The following is a 16,004-nucleotide window of genomic DNA, read 5'->3' as shown; positions in this document are numbered from 1 at the left end:
ACACCTGGTTTAAATTATTGTGTTAGCGGAGACCATAATTTCGTTCCTCCTTGTTACCCTTGAAATTTCCTAATTGTTTTTTATTACTGGAAATCCGAATACCGCTGTCCATCACGAAATAAATGGCTTTTACGAAGTGAATGACCATGTATTTATATGGGGGAGTGATATCCATATCTTTTTTTTATTTTCGTACCCATTATTTGTACAAATTTTATGAACTTCTTGTCACTAACTTACTAGCATTTGTTTTCAAATTGCGCTTTGAGGGATTACATATCCCAAAGAAATGGCATGCCTGCACCATTGTAGAGATTGTTGAAAACGTCTGTTAACTTTGTCTAAACTAAACGTAGAAAACCTTCGTTAAAGTTGCACATTTCCATATCATTTAAATTTTTAGAGTTATCATTTGTATCTTTATTTACTTTGAATTAAAGATGTCCTTTATCTTTGTCTTCAAGTATAGTTGATTAAAGAAATAGAACTGGATTTCAATATTTTTTGTTTAGGAAACTTCGTACTTGACATCTGCGGCATTCTTCTACCATGACTACATAGGAAAGTCATTGTTACTGGATCTACCTATTCTACCTTGAAATCCTGCAACAAAAGGCATATATTCTCACAGACAAAGAAAGTAGGTGCCTCATGCTAACCACATGCATGGTTGTTACTATCTACTGATGTGAGGTTTTCATTTCAGAATTATTCTTTCAAGTATGATATATATTTGATGCAGGTCAACCTTATACCCAAAACGCCAACTTGGACTACTTCCCATAAGCTTTGAATGGGGAAAGAGAGTCCCTGTGAAAGTTAATTTCCAGAATTAGGAGTGGGCATATACTTCGTAACTCGTGGGATTTTTAGTGAGAAACTGGGTAGCTTTTGGAGAGCATTGAAAATGTGTAAACAACATGCATAAAAGGGTTAGGGTGTGCCATTTTGAACTCATATTATGTACCTCTCTCTCTATATACTCTCTTTGAGGTTGTTTTTCTCTCACTCAGTTGCTGTACCTTTTTTCTTTGCCTCATCATTTGGTATCAGAGCTTGAGTTCAGGCTTGGGGTGTTGTCTCCATTTACACATCCTTTTCCATGGTGGCAAGAAGGGGGAGAGGTGGTTGTGGCAATTATAGAGTGAACAGCGCAAGAGATGAAGAGTTGGAGGCACGTGGTAGGCAAATGGTTGCTACTTGAATGTCAAGAAGCTCACAGCAAACCCAAACTGAGTCATGAACACTCAAGTGATGAATCGGTTGTTAATCTTTTTGCTAATTGGCATCGACCAAGGGATGGCTGTGAAACCAGGCCTATGCTCATGATGGACTTCATCGAACTTGAATTACCGGAGTTCCATGGCCAGCTAACCCTGGAAGAGTTTCTTGATTGGCTGAGTGCCATTGAGAAGTACTTTGATTACAAGGAGACACCGGAGGAACTTTGTGTGAAGCTCGTTGAATCTAGGCTTTGCGGATATGCTACAGCATGGTGGAACAATGTCCAACAGATCCGCCAAAGAAATGGAAAGCCTAAGATTTCATCTTAAGAAAAATGAAATCAAGGTTGAAGGAGAAATCCCTACCCGGTTGATTACGCTCAAATGCTTCTTTTACAATTCGATAATCTTTGAAAAGAGTGTAGCTGAATACACTGAGGAGTTTTACAAACTAATGGCCCAAATTGACATCCAAGACACTGAGGAACGACTTGTTTCAAGGCATGTTGGTGGATTACGGTTGGCTGTCTATGATGAAGTACAGGTGCGGAAGATGAATGATGCCTATCTACTAGCTTTCAAGGTTGAGGTGAAACTTTCCCGTGGCAGCACATGGAAGTATACCGAAGTACATAATTCTACACACCTTCAAAGGAGAAAACACCAGTAAGGGTCTTCCAATGAACTCCACAAGTGGCCGAGGGGGGTCAGTCCAAGTTGAAACGCAATTAAGGCGAGTTAAGCGGCCTCTTACTTGCTTTAAATGCGGCCAACTGGACGCATAGCAAGTGAGTGTCCCTGACGACAAGTTGACACTCATGTCAACTTCGTGGACGAGAGAGAGGAGGAAAAGCTTCAGGATGATACCGCAGAATCCATCTATGATTATGAGACAAATTTGGTGCTAGAAGAGATTGAACCCAAGCCTGGAAGAGCTCGGTGACTCGCTGAGCTTTAACAACTGCAAAGTTGGACTCCGCCGAGGATTGGCTGAGATCCAATATCTTGAAACTCACTGTAAATTGGGAGGAAAAGAGTGCCCCATTATAATTGATGGAAGAAGTTGTGAGAATATTGTCTTGCAAGAAATGATGGATAAACTCAAGCTAAAACTGAACCACAACCAAAACCCTATAGAATCGCATATTTCAAGAAACAAAATGAGATAAAAGCAAATAAACGCTGCGTAGTTGCTTTGCATTGGGTAAAATGAAGTTTGATGTGATGTCGTTCCTAGGGACGTATGTCGCATACTTCTTGGGAGGCCAAGGCAATTTGATAGATGAGTCATACATGATGGCTGCAAAAACACACCTACACATTCAGGATGGGTAATGTGGAGGTTGTGCTCTTGCCTAACAAGAAAGAGAGTGCGCCCAAATTTATCCAAGAGGAGGGTAGTAACCTTCTGACCTTGTCTAAGCTTTTGAAAGAAAGTGATGAGAGTGGAGTCATGTTTGCATTGGTTACAAAAGAAGAGGTAAAACCCACGAGTGGACTTAGTGAAATGAAACCCCTTTTGTAGGAGTTCAAGGACATCACTCCTAATGGTTTATCAAATGAACTATCCCCATTAAGGGATATTCAACACCACAATCTGTAGACCTACTAAACAAGGGGTTTTCCGAGAAAAAGATGAGTCCATGCGTAGTGCCGACATTGTTAACCCCAAAGAAGGATGGCACATGGCGAATGTGCATTGGTAGTTGTGCTATCAATCGGATCATTATCAAATACTGGTTCCCATTCCAAGGTTAGATGATATGTCGGATAAGTTGGGGGGTGCCCAAGTGCAAGAAGTGGGTACTACCAAATCTGAATTAAGCAGGATGATGAATGGAGAACCACATTCAACACTCATGAGGGTCTGTCTATATGAGTAGTTTTATCATGCCATTTGGTCTTACCAATGCTCCTAGGGGAGGATGATGCATGTCGACATGAGCGCAAAAGTGCTACTTGGACCACTAGTTGTAATAAGTTTTGAATGGTTAAAGAGAGTATCAATAAGCTTTCAATGGGGAACGAGAGTAACAATGAAAGTTAATTTTCAGAATTGAGAGTGGGAATATACTTAGTAACGCCTAGTTTTTAAACAACCTTGAAAATGAGAAAACAGCCTCCATGAAAGGGTTAGGGCGTGCATTTTGAACTCATATTGTGTAACTTTCTTTAAAAAAAAATACAGCAATTTAATTTGTGGCATTTGGTTGAGCTTGGCTTGAACCAATTTTCTCACTCTACACTGTCTTTGATGTTTTTTTATGCTCACTAAGATGTTGTACCTCTTTCCTTTCCCTCATCAATATATATATATATATATATATATATATATATATAGATGTAAAAAATTGCTCTATTTAGTTGATTCTTTTTTCAGGAATCCTTGATCTATGCTTTGGCTGGATTCAGTTAAAGTGGATTTCATTCAAATGGTTGATAATTGGTGGTGTTTGATAAATTATTTCTCTCTTCTTTTACTTATGTGCAAGACTGATAGATAACATTGGAAACATTATTAAGCTACTGATGCAGTGAAGTTGATCACATAGCAAGGATCTCTATTATATAATTTATACAGTACTGGGACATCATTAATAGTTAAGATTTTCCTCCATAGAGTATTGACTTAATATTTTTGTTATCGAACTGAAAGTTATAAAGGTGTACCTTATATGATTGAAAGAAAACTAGGAATCTTAGGTTAACATTATCGAAAAAAAAGGAAAATCTTTATTGGAGCATAACTTGGCTCTTAAAATAGAATTAGATTTGATAATCCTTCATTGATTTACAGGAAATACCTTTTTCCTTCCTTCTCACATGGTCTTGAGCATTCCAATTATATTATCATTTCTAGGGGCTCCAACAGATTTTTATGGACGCTTGAATAGTTACATTTGCTTATCAGTAGAGTGTTAAATTTTGGCTTTTGGGGAGAAAACAACTACTCATTTTAGCCATTCTTTATCAGGGCTAAAACAACCTGCATCTCAACCAAATTTTCTTTTTTTTTTAAAAAAAGAAAAAAAAAAAAAGAAAAAAAAAAAGGGAGATCGGAGAAAGTTTAGCTTCAAACCCCCATTTCTAGCACTATCAAAAAGCACTAAGAAGAGAGGAGTAAAAAATGAGCCTCTCCTGAATAATAATTGGCTCGAAATTGAGCCTGATTTAGAAGGCCTTCCAAATAACGTAAAAAATGAGGCCCCCTTGAGCGCATTGTAGTATACAAACTATTTATGCCCAAACATGACCGTGCAGTGTATACGTACAAAGTTAGAAAACTCTCAACATTCGAATTCATGAAAACATACTGCACCCTCTCTCTATCCCCAAATATACACTCAGGCAAACTTTTTCGGCAAATTAAGTGTGTAGGTAAGTTGCTTCCTCTCTCTATCGCCAAATATGCACTTGGGCAAACTTTTTCGAAGTTTTTGTAAAATGGGAATACATACGTCCATGCAACCATACCATACCAGGTGTAAAATGGGAATACATTCGCCCGGTTACTCTCTGTCTATCTCTTTTATATTCCAAGTCCCAGTCTATCTCTCATATATTACAAGTCGTGGCTTCTCTCTGTCTATCTCTCTTATATTTCAAGTCTCAGTCTATCTCTCTTATATTCCAAGTCGCAGTTGTACCTTTGATAGTGGTTCGCCCGCATGTGGTGTCTCTCTGTCTATCTCTCTTATATTCCAAGTCGCAGTTGTACCTTTGAGGTAGTGGTTCGCCCTTATGTGGTTTTTCTCTCTCTCTCTCTTATATTCCAAGTAAATTGACTACCAGTGCCCGTATGTGGTTTCTCTCTTTCTATCTCTCTTATATTCCAAGTAAATTTACTAACACATAGCTTGTCGTCTTGGTAGGGAATTTGATAGGTAGTTTAACATAATTCCAGTAGGCAATTTGACAAACGAATTTTAGCTTGTCGTCCTAGTAGACGATTTGACAAACGAATGCTTTGTGATATTCGTGTTTTGACACAATTCCGATAGGCAATTTTAGCTTGTCGTCCTAGTGGGCAATTTGACAATCATTTCAGCAGTCAAATATATGACCAATGTAGTTTAACTTTCTTTCTTTTTATTTTTATTCTTTTTGTTCCATTTTTGTTCACAATTGCTTTTTTTTTGGTCGTTTGTGTTCACAATTGCTTTTTTTGTCCTATGCTATTGACGTTATATTATTCTGGTCATGTCAGCTGTCACATATATGACCAATGTAGTTGAACTTTCTTTCCTTTTATTGTTTTTGTTCCATATTTGTTCACGATTGTTTTTTGTCCTATGCTATTGATGTTATATTCCTGCTTGAACGTAATATTTTTCCCCCTTTTTTTTTTTTTTTGTGTTTCTCCCGCTTAGGATATTACAAACATCATATGATGGTTGTGGAGTTAACAGGATCTCAAAGTGATTGCAAAAAATATTACAATTATACGATACTCATACATTTGGAGTTGAAATTTCATTGTAAACTGAGGATATAGCAATTTACATTAGAACTTGCCATAATATGTTTTAGAACTATCAATCTATTTCCGTCTGGAGTTGAAATTTCATAGAAAATGGAGGATATCAATTTACATTAGAACTTGCCATTATTAGAACTTGCCATTATGTCTTTTAGAAATGTCAATCCATTTCCATCAATCACTCAAAAATCAAACATAAAATGTTTTAGCGGGCCAAAACTCAACTCAGGCCAACAAGAGTATCCTGAAAATGGGGTAGCCTTAGATTTCTTCTATGGCCACCCCGAAAAAAGAATTGTTTATGGCATTCACCATCCACCATCCGCTGCCTCCTTCAGGCAACAAAAGTCTCCTATCTATTCTAGATGGGAGATCAGCTGATGCAAACCCCAAACAACTTCACACGTTTCCCTTTCCTTTCACCCATCTCCTCACCTCCAGGCTCACGTCTGATCTCCTCTCCAGTTGATCCACCTTTCAACTGAATGATCTCTTTCCCAATTATCACACTTTGATTGTGAATGATCTCTCCTCCATTTCTCTTGTAACCTCTCCCTCTCCCCATCTTCTCACTCCTATTCCTCCTGCCTTTCTTCTCACTTATCTTTGTTCCATTTAGATCTACCCCACCATTGTTTTCATTCATCTTTCCCGTACTTGATCCGCTCCCACCTTCATTTACACTCATGTTTTCAGTAATCTCTCTCTCTACCTCTACCGGGCTCATCTCTCCCACCCCATCCTTTTTCTCACTTATCTCTCCCCCCTCCGACCCCTCTTTCTTATCGCTCATCTCTCCCCCCTCTGACCCACTCACCACAACCCCACCCAAATTACTACCCTCAACATTTGAAGATCCCCCTTCCCCTTTATTTTGCTGCACATCGATCATCCAAAACTCCGTTACTCCTCCCTCCTGTCTCTCTCCAGACCCGCACCTGTAAAACACAACTACGTCTTTCTCTTTCAAACACTTCTCCTTCACAAACCTATTCCACCCCCTTGTAAATACAAAACTCTGGCTACTCTTCCAGTAACAGTACCTAAACGTCCATGTCTTATGCCCCCTGTCCATGAACGTAAGCTGTACATCAACTCCACTATTTTCATCCTCTATCTCTCCACTCTCACTCACCGCAGGGAAGAACTTAACTGCATGCTTCTTAGGTATAACTAACCTATTCAGTTTCCCCACATCGCTAGGTGTTAGCTCTTTTTGAAACATCAGTTGATATACAACACCCCCATCCCCCATATGTTGGTCATTCGAAACCCCAGTTTCGGTTTGGGTTTCAGCATTTCCTGAAGAGCCCACACCTTTCACAAAGGCGAAGAGTTTTGCCTGATAAGTGCCATCTCTAATCATATTCAGGACAGCTTCAACGGAGTAAAGTTCCTGAAATTTGGCCTCATCTTTAGCCAGGCTAAAGCAGTTCATATTGCGATGTGAATCCCCGTTTCGAAGCTTTATGGCTGCACTATCATAGGCCATTGCTGCCTCTTCTTCAGAGCGAAAGGTTCCAAGCCATACACGGTTGTGATTCGCATAGATTTGGGCACCCCAATGGCGATTTTTTTGAAGAACAACTCCTTTGTATTTGGAATTAGAAGGTGCAGGAGGTTGTTGTTGAGGCTGTTCAGATTGTGACTTGTCATTAGAAGTTGCAGAAGTTGCAGGAGGTTGTTGTTGAGCCTGTTCAGATTGCGGCGACAGATCCTCCATTGGGCTTTTGCATTTTTGAGAGAGTGGCGAGGGATCCTCTATTGGGCTCTTGCCTTTTTGAGGGAGAGGTGCATCTCCACTGCTGCGGTTGTTGCTGGTGGTGGTGCTACTCTCCTTGGCATTGGTGTTCGTGTTGCAGTTTTCTTCAGCCATTAATACAGTGTTCGTGTTGCAGTTTTCTTCGGCCATTAATACTAGGAAAAAAGATGTAGGTGTGGGTAAGAATAAAATGGTATATCAAAATGGTACAGCAACAAAACGAAAGGTTGAGAGATTTAAGTAGCTTAGTTAGGTAAGAGAGGTAGAAAGGTTCTGTACTTTTTCTTTTTACTACCATGGTACAACAAAATGAAAGGTTGAGAGATTTAAGCAGCTTAGCTATGTAACAGAGGTAGAGAGGTTCTGTACTTTTTCTTTTTACTGCTATTTAAGGACCGTTCTCAAAAGAGTTAAGATTTTTCCTTTCTACCCTGAAAGAAGGGTTCAAAAAGAGAGACTCTAGAGACTAGGGTCCAGGTGAACCTCATAACCGATGCAGTTGGAGTATCAATAAAAACAAATAGAACAGAAAAAGAAAGTAGGATTTACCAGGTTTTGAAGATCAGATAGAGAGACAATCAGGATGAAGATTACGAGGTGTAAATGCGATATGAAGGATATATTAGATTGAGAAAGAATCAGTTAGAGATTAGAGAGAGCTACAGATAGGCGCAAGAGATTTTTCATGGAGATATCATGTCGTTAGACATTGAATAAAGTCAGGAGCTATCTGGAACTTCAGGATCTCATCAGATGTCTGTGTGTTTGAGAGAAGAGAGAGAAAGAGGGACTGTGTATTTGAAAGAGGGAGAGAGAAAGAGAGAGAGACTGTATTTGAAAGAGAGAGGAGGAAGTTACCTGGTTCGATGATGATAAAGTTGAAAGAAGGAATTAAAAGGAGAGACAGAAGGATATGTAGAGATATATACCTTGTTTACTCAACAGGAAGAAGAGTCAGTTAGAGATTAGAGAGGCACAAGAGAGTTTTCATGGAGATATCATGTTGTCAGACATTGAATAAGTTCATGGAGGAGAGTCCCAGGAGCTATCTGGAACTTCAGGATCTGATCAGCTATCTGTGTGTGTTTGAGAGAGGAGCGCGTTACCTAGTTCAACGATCATACAGTTGAATGTGGGTATCAAAAGGAGAAACAGAAGAACATAAAAAGAGATACATACCTGGTTCTGGTTTACTCAACAGGAGCAGGAAGAAGAGACAGCACCCAAGTCCAAAACTTTCAAACTCAAACCTCCTGTATCAAGAAAGCAAGACTTGAAACTAGCGACTTCCTATCTCTATCTCTATCTGGAGAATAGAGGAACTCAAAGGTGATGCCCACAGGTAGTGTAGAGAGATTCAGGAAGAGGACATAGAGGCTTTCCTGTACTGTGAAAAGACTCGAATTAGCAAATATACAACGTTGGCCTGCGGTAAATTTAGGGTGACAGCTATTGTTTTCAGTAACAGATGTGCCATACCTTATAATTAGTTAAGATGAATGAAGTCTGTCTCATCCCCCTGGCCTCCCCTCCCTCTTTCTCTCCATGCACTTACCAAAAGTAGGGGAACACGCCTTTTTCTCTCCCACCCCTGACCAAAATCTTGGCTCTTTCTCTCTCTTCACCCCTCTCTTTCTCTCTCCTCCCTGGGTTTGCTAAAGTTGGGTACGTGATTTACTTAATTGTTAGTCGTGAATAGGAAACTTTCGACCTGGGCTGTTTGGGTGCTTAATGGCCTAGTCTTAATATATCATGACCGCGTGACTTGACTTGCTGGTTCAGTTAGAGAGAGAAAGGAAGAAGAGAGAGAAAGTGGTTGTGACCCATGTTGGGAAATTCAACCGGGAGTATAATTTGCTTAGATAATTTTGTGGTGAGACAAAGCAAAACTAGATAATTTTGCTTGAGAGAGAGCCCATGCTTCATGAAATATTTTCAAGGGAGAGAAAACTAGAGGAATCCTATGTTTGATAAATAGGTTTCTAAAATAGATTTGTTTAGATAAGAGAGAGGTAGCCTATATTTCGCAAGTTTATAAGGAGAGATGTATCGTTGTAGACGGTTGAAGAGTATCTGCTAAAAATAAGAAAAGGAGTGCTAGAGAGATATTACGAGGAGATTTTTTTTCTTAATTTGAGGGGCACGCTTTTTTCGCCTTTTTCAAGAGGGGAGACTACTACTATTTCGTGGGTTGTTGACGTGCACTGAATTTAATGTTGCCTGTGTCGGCCTTCATTTGATATTACAATTTTCAGAAAATATTGCACAAGTTTACGGGATTCGGTTTCCCTAATTGTTGGTTAGATGCATCTCAGGAAAATGCTACCGGTTTGGAGTACACGTCAACCTTTTTTCTTCTATTTGAAATCTATCCGTTTATTTGTTTACTTATCCATTACCAGAATACTCTTCTATTTCAAATCTATCCGTTCATTTGTTTACTTATCGATAACCATAACACTGTACGGGCTTTAAAATTTTAGGTAAAATATAAAATACTTCGTTTATAGGCGAAAATTACAAAGATGGTCGATCAGCTCGTTTTTTTTTTAAAATCTTTTCAAAATTATCTCTCGTGTTTTTTTAGTTCTTTTCGTTGATACAGTGCCCCAAATTTTCAGGCACTACCCTATTAACGAAAAAACTATTTCGTATTTTTTTTAGTTCTTTTCGGTAGTAAAGCAGTGCCTCAAATTTTCGGGCACTGCCCTATTAACGAAAAAACTATTTGGTGCGGGACAGATTTTATTTTCTATGTGGCATCAGACTCACCTTTTTCTTGTAAAAAGACAATAATAATGTTAGTGGAATCACCTTCTATCATTTTATTCATATTAAAATAGGTCATCAGTCTTAAACCTTGTTGAAGAGCTTTAATTTTTATTTCATTTGCGTAACGTCACCACAGATAGAGTAAAATATTATCTATATGATAACCGACAAGTCCACCTATACCTGCCTTCAAAACTTCCATCAAATTTAAGTTTTACCCAATTAGCGGCATAAAAAGTCTCTCCGCTGCAACAAACAAAAGTTTCTTATGATAAACCATTTGACTTGTTATGGTAGCCGATCCCAGTGAATTGAAAAAAGACTACAATGATGATGATGGTTTTGTTATGAACTTATAACTGTATTGCATTTCGTATTGAATAAATAGTTGAAAATTCAATGATTTTTCGGTCACTCGAGGTCTCAATCATTTTTATGTTATTATAGGTAATTGCTTTGGACTACGACTTTGGGCAAATTGATTTGGACCACGACTACGACATTGGGCATTTGATTTGGACTACGACTATGGGCGATTGATTTGTTCTACTATGCTAGTTTGACATTTTTAAATTCGTTGCGAGTAGCTTGATTTTGGTATAACAGCAAAAGAGAGCACCGCGTTCTGGAAGAAAAGCAAAGTGGAATCTTCCAGAGAATTTTGCGGGGGTAAAAAAAGGAAACTTTTCTTGATAGGGCTTCAATACATGCATCGTTTCCAAATAGCAAAAAACGGAAGAAATTTGGGTTGCCTGCATTGTTTGGATATTCTCAAACTTGATTAGTGTTTATCTTGTGTTGTCGTTAAAATGCTTGTTATTGTTTATCTTGTGTTGTCGTTAAAATGATTGTTATTTTCTAGTATTGATCGTTATCTGATACCCAGATAGAGATCCACCTATGGTCATGTTTGTTTTTGTTGTTTGATAATGTCAACCTTCCTATGGTCATGTTATATCGATCGTATTTGATAAAAATGAAAGATGCTAGACTGCTCTTTGGTGTTAATCTTTATGTTCATCTTAAGAAGACCGTTATTTGCTGGAAAGATATATATAGAGACATGGTTGCACATTCGTTATTTGCTGAAAAACAAGAGAAAGAGAGATTTATTGTCAAAAAAAAGAAAGGAGAGAGAGAGCTGAATTAAGGGACTCAGTAAATCAAATACTCTTATTCTGAAGTGCGAGAAAATGATATGTTGTTAAGATTGGGTCTTATATAATGGTGAAAATCATTGACATGTATCACATAAAATGAAAGATGTTAAAAGCCTTCAGGGGTTCTTTCCAGAAAAAAAAAAAAAAAAAATGCTAGGTCGGTAAGAAATTATATTATATTTTATTAGTTGCAGGGATAGTCCGGCTAAGAATCATATTTGAGTTAGAGATTGAATCTGATAGTTTCTGTTGCTCCTTTTAGATGAGTCCTGTCGAGATAAGGATTTTATGCTGGATATTTAAAGTCGATCCTCCATTTTTCAACTCTTACAACACCAAGGGGCTATTTTGTCACCAAAGAAACACGTTTAACGTACTCGAGAGTTATTCCTCCAAGTGGAAGGAATAGGAAATATTGGTCATAGGAAATTAGATCCCCACTTCTAGAATTTTAGGAGTGCGATCCCTACCTTCTTAGAGCTCCATCTTAAGGTATTACTTTTATGTATTTTTTATTTGAAGTTTCCTTTAGCTCCATCTTTCTAAGGTATTACTTTTATATATTTTTTATTTGAAGTTTCCTTTATTCCAAAGGAAATAATTTTTTTGTAAATTTGAATAAAATTATTTTACCAATTTATAACTTCTTAAAAGAAATTTTTTAAACAAAATCAACTTTTAAAATTAAATAATTATATTTTAAGGCAAAATTTCATGCAGTTTTTCCAGCGTAAAAAAATTGTTAATGCATTTCTCATATTTCTTTTAGTCGTAGCCTAACAGTACGCAAAATAATGGTAATGCATTTCCCATATATTGTTTAGTCGTAGCCCAACAATAGCAATACTTGCCCTGGTTGCATCCAGATGGTACCCAAACAGCACATTCCTTTGTCAGGAAATATATTACTCCAGTAATTTATTACGCTAATAATTTGTTTCACATGCAATATATTTCCAAGTACACAAACGCCAATGTGACACCCGTTTGCATATCATGCATGAGATTTTGGCATTAACCGTTTCAAGAATATAATTGTTGACCATTGAAAGAATTTATTTCATACATTATTAATTAATTCATAGACATGTAGGATTGGTTGTACATGCATCTATGCCCATAGGCCATTGCTAGATAGGACAATGGTTTTTAGAACAAGCCAAAACGTGATCATTTTTAAATAGAGAACGGGCTGCCGTGCTTAGTGGGAGCACGAGTCCATGTGTAATGGAGTTAGGTTCTTGATATAGGTGGAGTTATACGATGGGAGGGCAGCCCAATTATACACGAAAAGTGATCCTTCCTTGAATGGAACTCGATCCTTTCCTAATAGGAACACGGTCATTCTTAGATGGGGACACGACTCAACTTCAAATGAGATCTTGATCCTGTTATTGATGGGAACACGATCATAATGAATATGGGAACATTATCCCATTTGACATGGAACGTGTGCCCACAAAATAACGATCGACATCCTAACATATTGGGGATGTGCTCCTTGTTCATATGGGATCTTGATCTGCTACTTTTACCCTCACCAGAACTCGTTGTTGATCCAACGCTCCTGCTCTCGGAACCGTTCCCGCTCCTACTCTCGGTAACTATGATATGGGTGTAGATTTTATAAGGTTGCAACCTTAAACAATCCAATTACAGCGCACCTAAATTTCACTATAACATGTAATTTTTGTATAAAAAATTCTTAGGATTATCTTAAAATCTATTTTCATATCTAATTATCAAATTTTAAATTCCAAAAAAGCTTAAACAAGTAGATCTATAAATATATAAAAATCTTGAAAATGGATGGTCTATATAATGTGTTGCAAGAAGCACTTCTGAGACTCAAAATCTTCTTTTTTTTAATATTCATACATCTCAATGTCGAGATGATCAATTAGAGAGTTTTTCAACATTGAAACAATCTTTGCCAAGGGACTTTTGAGGTGCATCTCTAAATTCTACATGTTGATGTTGCAACCTTATATAAACTTTTTCGCTATTTAAATTCCTAATGAAGACATCAAACGAAATTTATTTTATTCATGTTTTGCGACTCTGAAAAAAAAAAAATGTGATGTTTGTGGGGGAAGTCACGTATCAAAGTTTCATATTGTTTTTGGTGGGAGAAGTTGTGAATTGTATTAAAGGAGATCAACAGGATTATAAATCACACAAAAGAAATCATTTATTTGCCATGGGTATGGGCGTACTCTTTAATAAGAGGATTTCTTCCATGTATTTCCTTTATTATGATACAAGAGAATTCAACAGTGCGATAGGATAGGAAGAGTTTAGTTATTGGGATGCTCCTGATTTAATTGGATGAGAACAATTTGCATTGAATATTTAATTCCAAAGGGCAGGGAATTTTTATTTTTTCTAAGCCACCACCGTGGTGAAATGGCCACTGGAAAAATCTAGTTGTTTCGATCCTAGGTACCCAAAATCATGTTTTGTATACTTAAAGAGTACTTTGTAGAAAAACATGTTTGGCATTCCTTTTTGGACACATAAACATGTTTTTTTTAAACAAGAAAGATGTATCGGGTATTTTGTAGAAAAACATGTTTTGCATTCCTTTTTGGACACATAAACATGTTTTTTTTATGCCAAAACATGGTACACAACATCAAGGAAAAAGTTGGGTTATCCAAAACATAATTTTGTGTGAGCATGAGAGAGAGAGTACAATATAATAAAATGGATGATAATACTCTTTGGGCAAGCTTTCTATGCTTCCCCTACAGCTAATTATGTCAAAACATCCCTACAAATTATTTAAAGAGAAACTATCTCAAATTTTAACTTTTAGAGAGAAAAAGTATCTGATAATTTTAGAGAGAGGACTATCTGAAATTTTTTAGAGAGAGAAACTATCACAAAAATTTTAGAGATAAACTATCCCAAAATTTCAAGTTTTATAAAGAAGTATCTCAAAATTTTAGAGAGAGACTATATCAATTTTTAAATAGGATTTACCTATAAATTTTTAGAGAAAGAAACTATCTCAAAAGATTTAGAGGTAGAAATTATCTCAAATTTCAAGTTTTAGAGAGAGAAAGTATCTGAGAAATAGTCTGAAAACTTTTAGAGAAAAACTATCTCAAAATTTTTAGAGAGAAATTATATCAAATTTTAAGTTTTAGAGAGAGAGAAAGCGAGAGAGAGAGAGAGAGAGAGAGAGAGAGAGAGAGAGAGAATATCTTAAAATTTTAGAGAAAAACTTTATCAAATTTCATATAGAGAAATTACCTAAATTTTTTAGAGGGAAACTATCTCAAAATTTTTAAAGAGAGAAACTATATCAATTTTTTTAAAAAAACTTAAATTCTATCAAATTTTAAGTTTTAAAGAGATGAACTATATCAAAATTTAGAAAGAAGCAACCTGAAATTTTTTAGAGATAGAAATTATCAAATTTTTGAAGAGAGAAACTATATCAAATTTCAAGTTTTAGAGAGAGAAAGTTCTTAATAGTTTAGTGAGAAACTATATCAAATGTTAGAGAGAGAAATTATCTAAACCTTTTTAGAGAAACAAACTATTTCAAAATTTTTATAGAGAAACTATCTCAAATTTTAAGTTTTAGAGAGGGAAAATATCTTTCCACTTAACTAGGCACCTACAGGATGAGCTGTCGTGGTGCATGTTGTTCGCATATGATATAGTATTGATCAATGAGACTCGAAACAGCGTCAACTCAAAGTTAGAACTTTGAAGAGACACTGTAGAATCTAAAGGTTTTAAAATTAGTTAGATTAAGACAAAGTATATGGAATACAAGTTTAGTAATAATAAGAGTAGAGACAAGGAAATAGTTCAGATTGATAGCCCAGAAGTGCAAAAAAGACCGTACTTTTGATATCCTGGTAGATAATCTAGAAACAAATGGAGAGATTGAGGAAGATGTCGCGCAACTAAGTGCAGATGGGTGGGCGAAGTGGAGATGTACAACTAAAATTTTATATGATCACTGTATACCAATGAGGCTGAAGGGCAAGTTCTACAGGACAGCTGTGAGACCAGCATTGCTCTATGGGGCTGAATATTGGGCGGACAAAACCAATATACATATAGAATGAGTGTAGCAGAGATGAAGATGTTGAGATTGATGAGTGGCAAGACAAGAAGGGATAGAATTCGAAATGAAGCAATTCGAAAGAATTTAGGTATGGCACCAATAGGCAATAAAATAAGAGATAGTAGACTTAGGTGGACTGGTCATGTGTGGTGTCGACCAATTACAACACATGTTAAGAGGTGCGAGTTAATTCAAGTGGAAGAACTTATAATGGCAAAGGGTAAGTACAAATGGATGTGGTCAGAAGTAATTCGAAAAGATAGGGGGGCTTATGGCCTTAATGTGTGTATAACATTTAATTGAGCATAATGACTGATCAAGATTCGTGTAGCTAATCTCAATTAATTAAAAAAAAACTACCATGATGATGATGATGATGATGATGATGAGAGGGAAAGTACATTAAAATTTTAGTAAGAGAAGCTATATCAAATTTCAAATAGAAAAACTACTTAAAATTTTGTAGAGATGGAAACTATCTCAAACGTTTTTTAGAGAAATTGTCAACTATTTGAAATTT

General features: G+C 36.7%; 1 protein-coding gene and 1 long non-coding RNA gene across 4 annotated transcripts in view; one reads left to right on the top strand and one right to left on the bottom strand.

The window, feature by feature from the left end:
- Window positions 1-11,245, top strand: part of LOC148781551 (uncharacterized) — a 72,017-nt gene extending 60,772 nt beyond the window's left edge. The window contains exon 2 of one of the 3 annotated variants that reach the window (XR_016057678.1): window positions 10,685-11,245. This is a non-coding gene — a long non-coding RNA (uncharacterized LOC148781551). Of the gene's footprint in view, window positions 1-512; window positions 3,438-10,684 lie in introns of those variants that run through there. The other 2 variants (XR_016057679.1, XR_016057680.1) reach the window with 2 other exon arrangements.
- On the bottom strand, window positions 5,838-8,843 carry LOC148781552 (uncharacterized). Its single transcript, XM_088869653.1, has 2 exons — window positions 8,645-8,843; window positions 5,838-7,620 (listed from the first exon to the last, which is right to left on the bottom strand). The coding sequence occupies exon 2, from the start codon at window positions 7,613-7,615 to the stop codon at window positions 6,077-6,079; it is 1,539 nt and encodes a 512-aa protein (XP_088725779.1). The 5' UTR covers window positions 7,616-7,620; window positions 8,645-8,843; the 3' UTR covers window positions 5,838-6,076.
- Window positions 11,246-16,004: the final 4,759 nt, after the last annotated feature.

The sequence above is a fragment of the Amborella trichopoda genome, chromosome 6 (assembly GCF_054954075.1).
Source record: "Amborella trichopoda isolate Santa Cruz 75 chromosome 6, AtrichopodaSantaCruz75HAP2 v2.0, whole genome shotgun sequence".
In the NCBI taxonomy this organism is placed as follows: Eukaryota; Viridiplantae; Streptophyta; class Magnoliopsida; order Amborellales; family Amborellaceae; genus Amborella; species Amborella trichopoda.
The sequence above is the reverse complement of the archived record's forward strand: the minus strand, read 5'-3'. Positions and strand labels throughout refer to the sequence as shown.

Excerpts from the sequence above, each read along its gene's own strand:
- LOC148781552 (XM_088869653.1), bottom strand. The coding sequence starts at position 7,615 with ATGGCCGAAGAAAACTGCAACACGAACACTGTATTAATGGCTGAAGAA.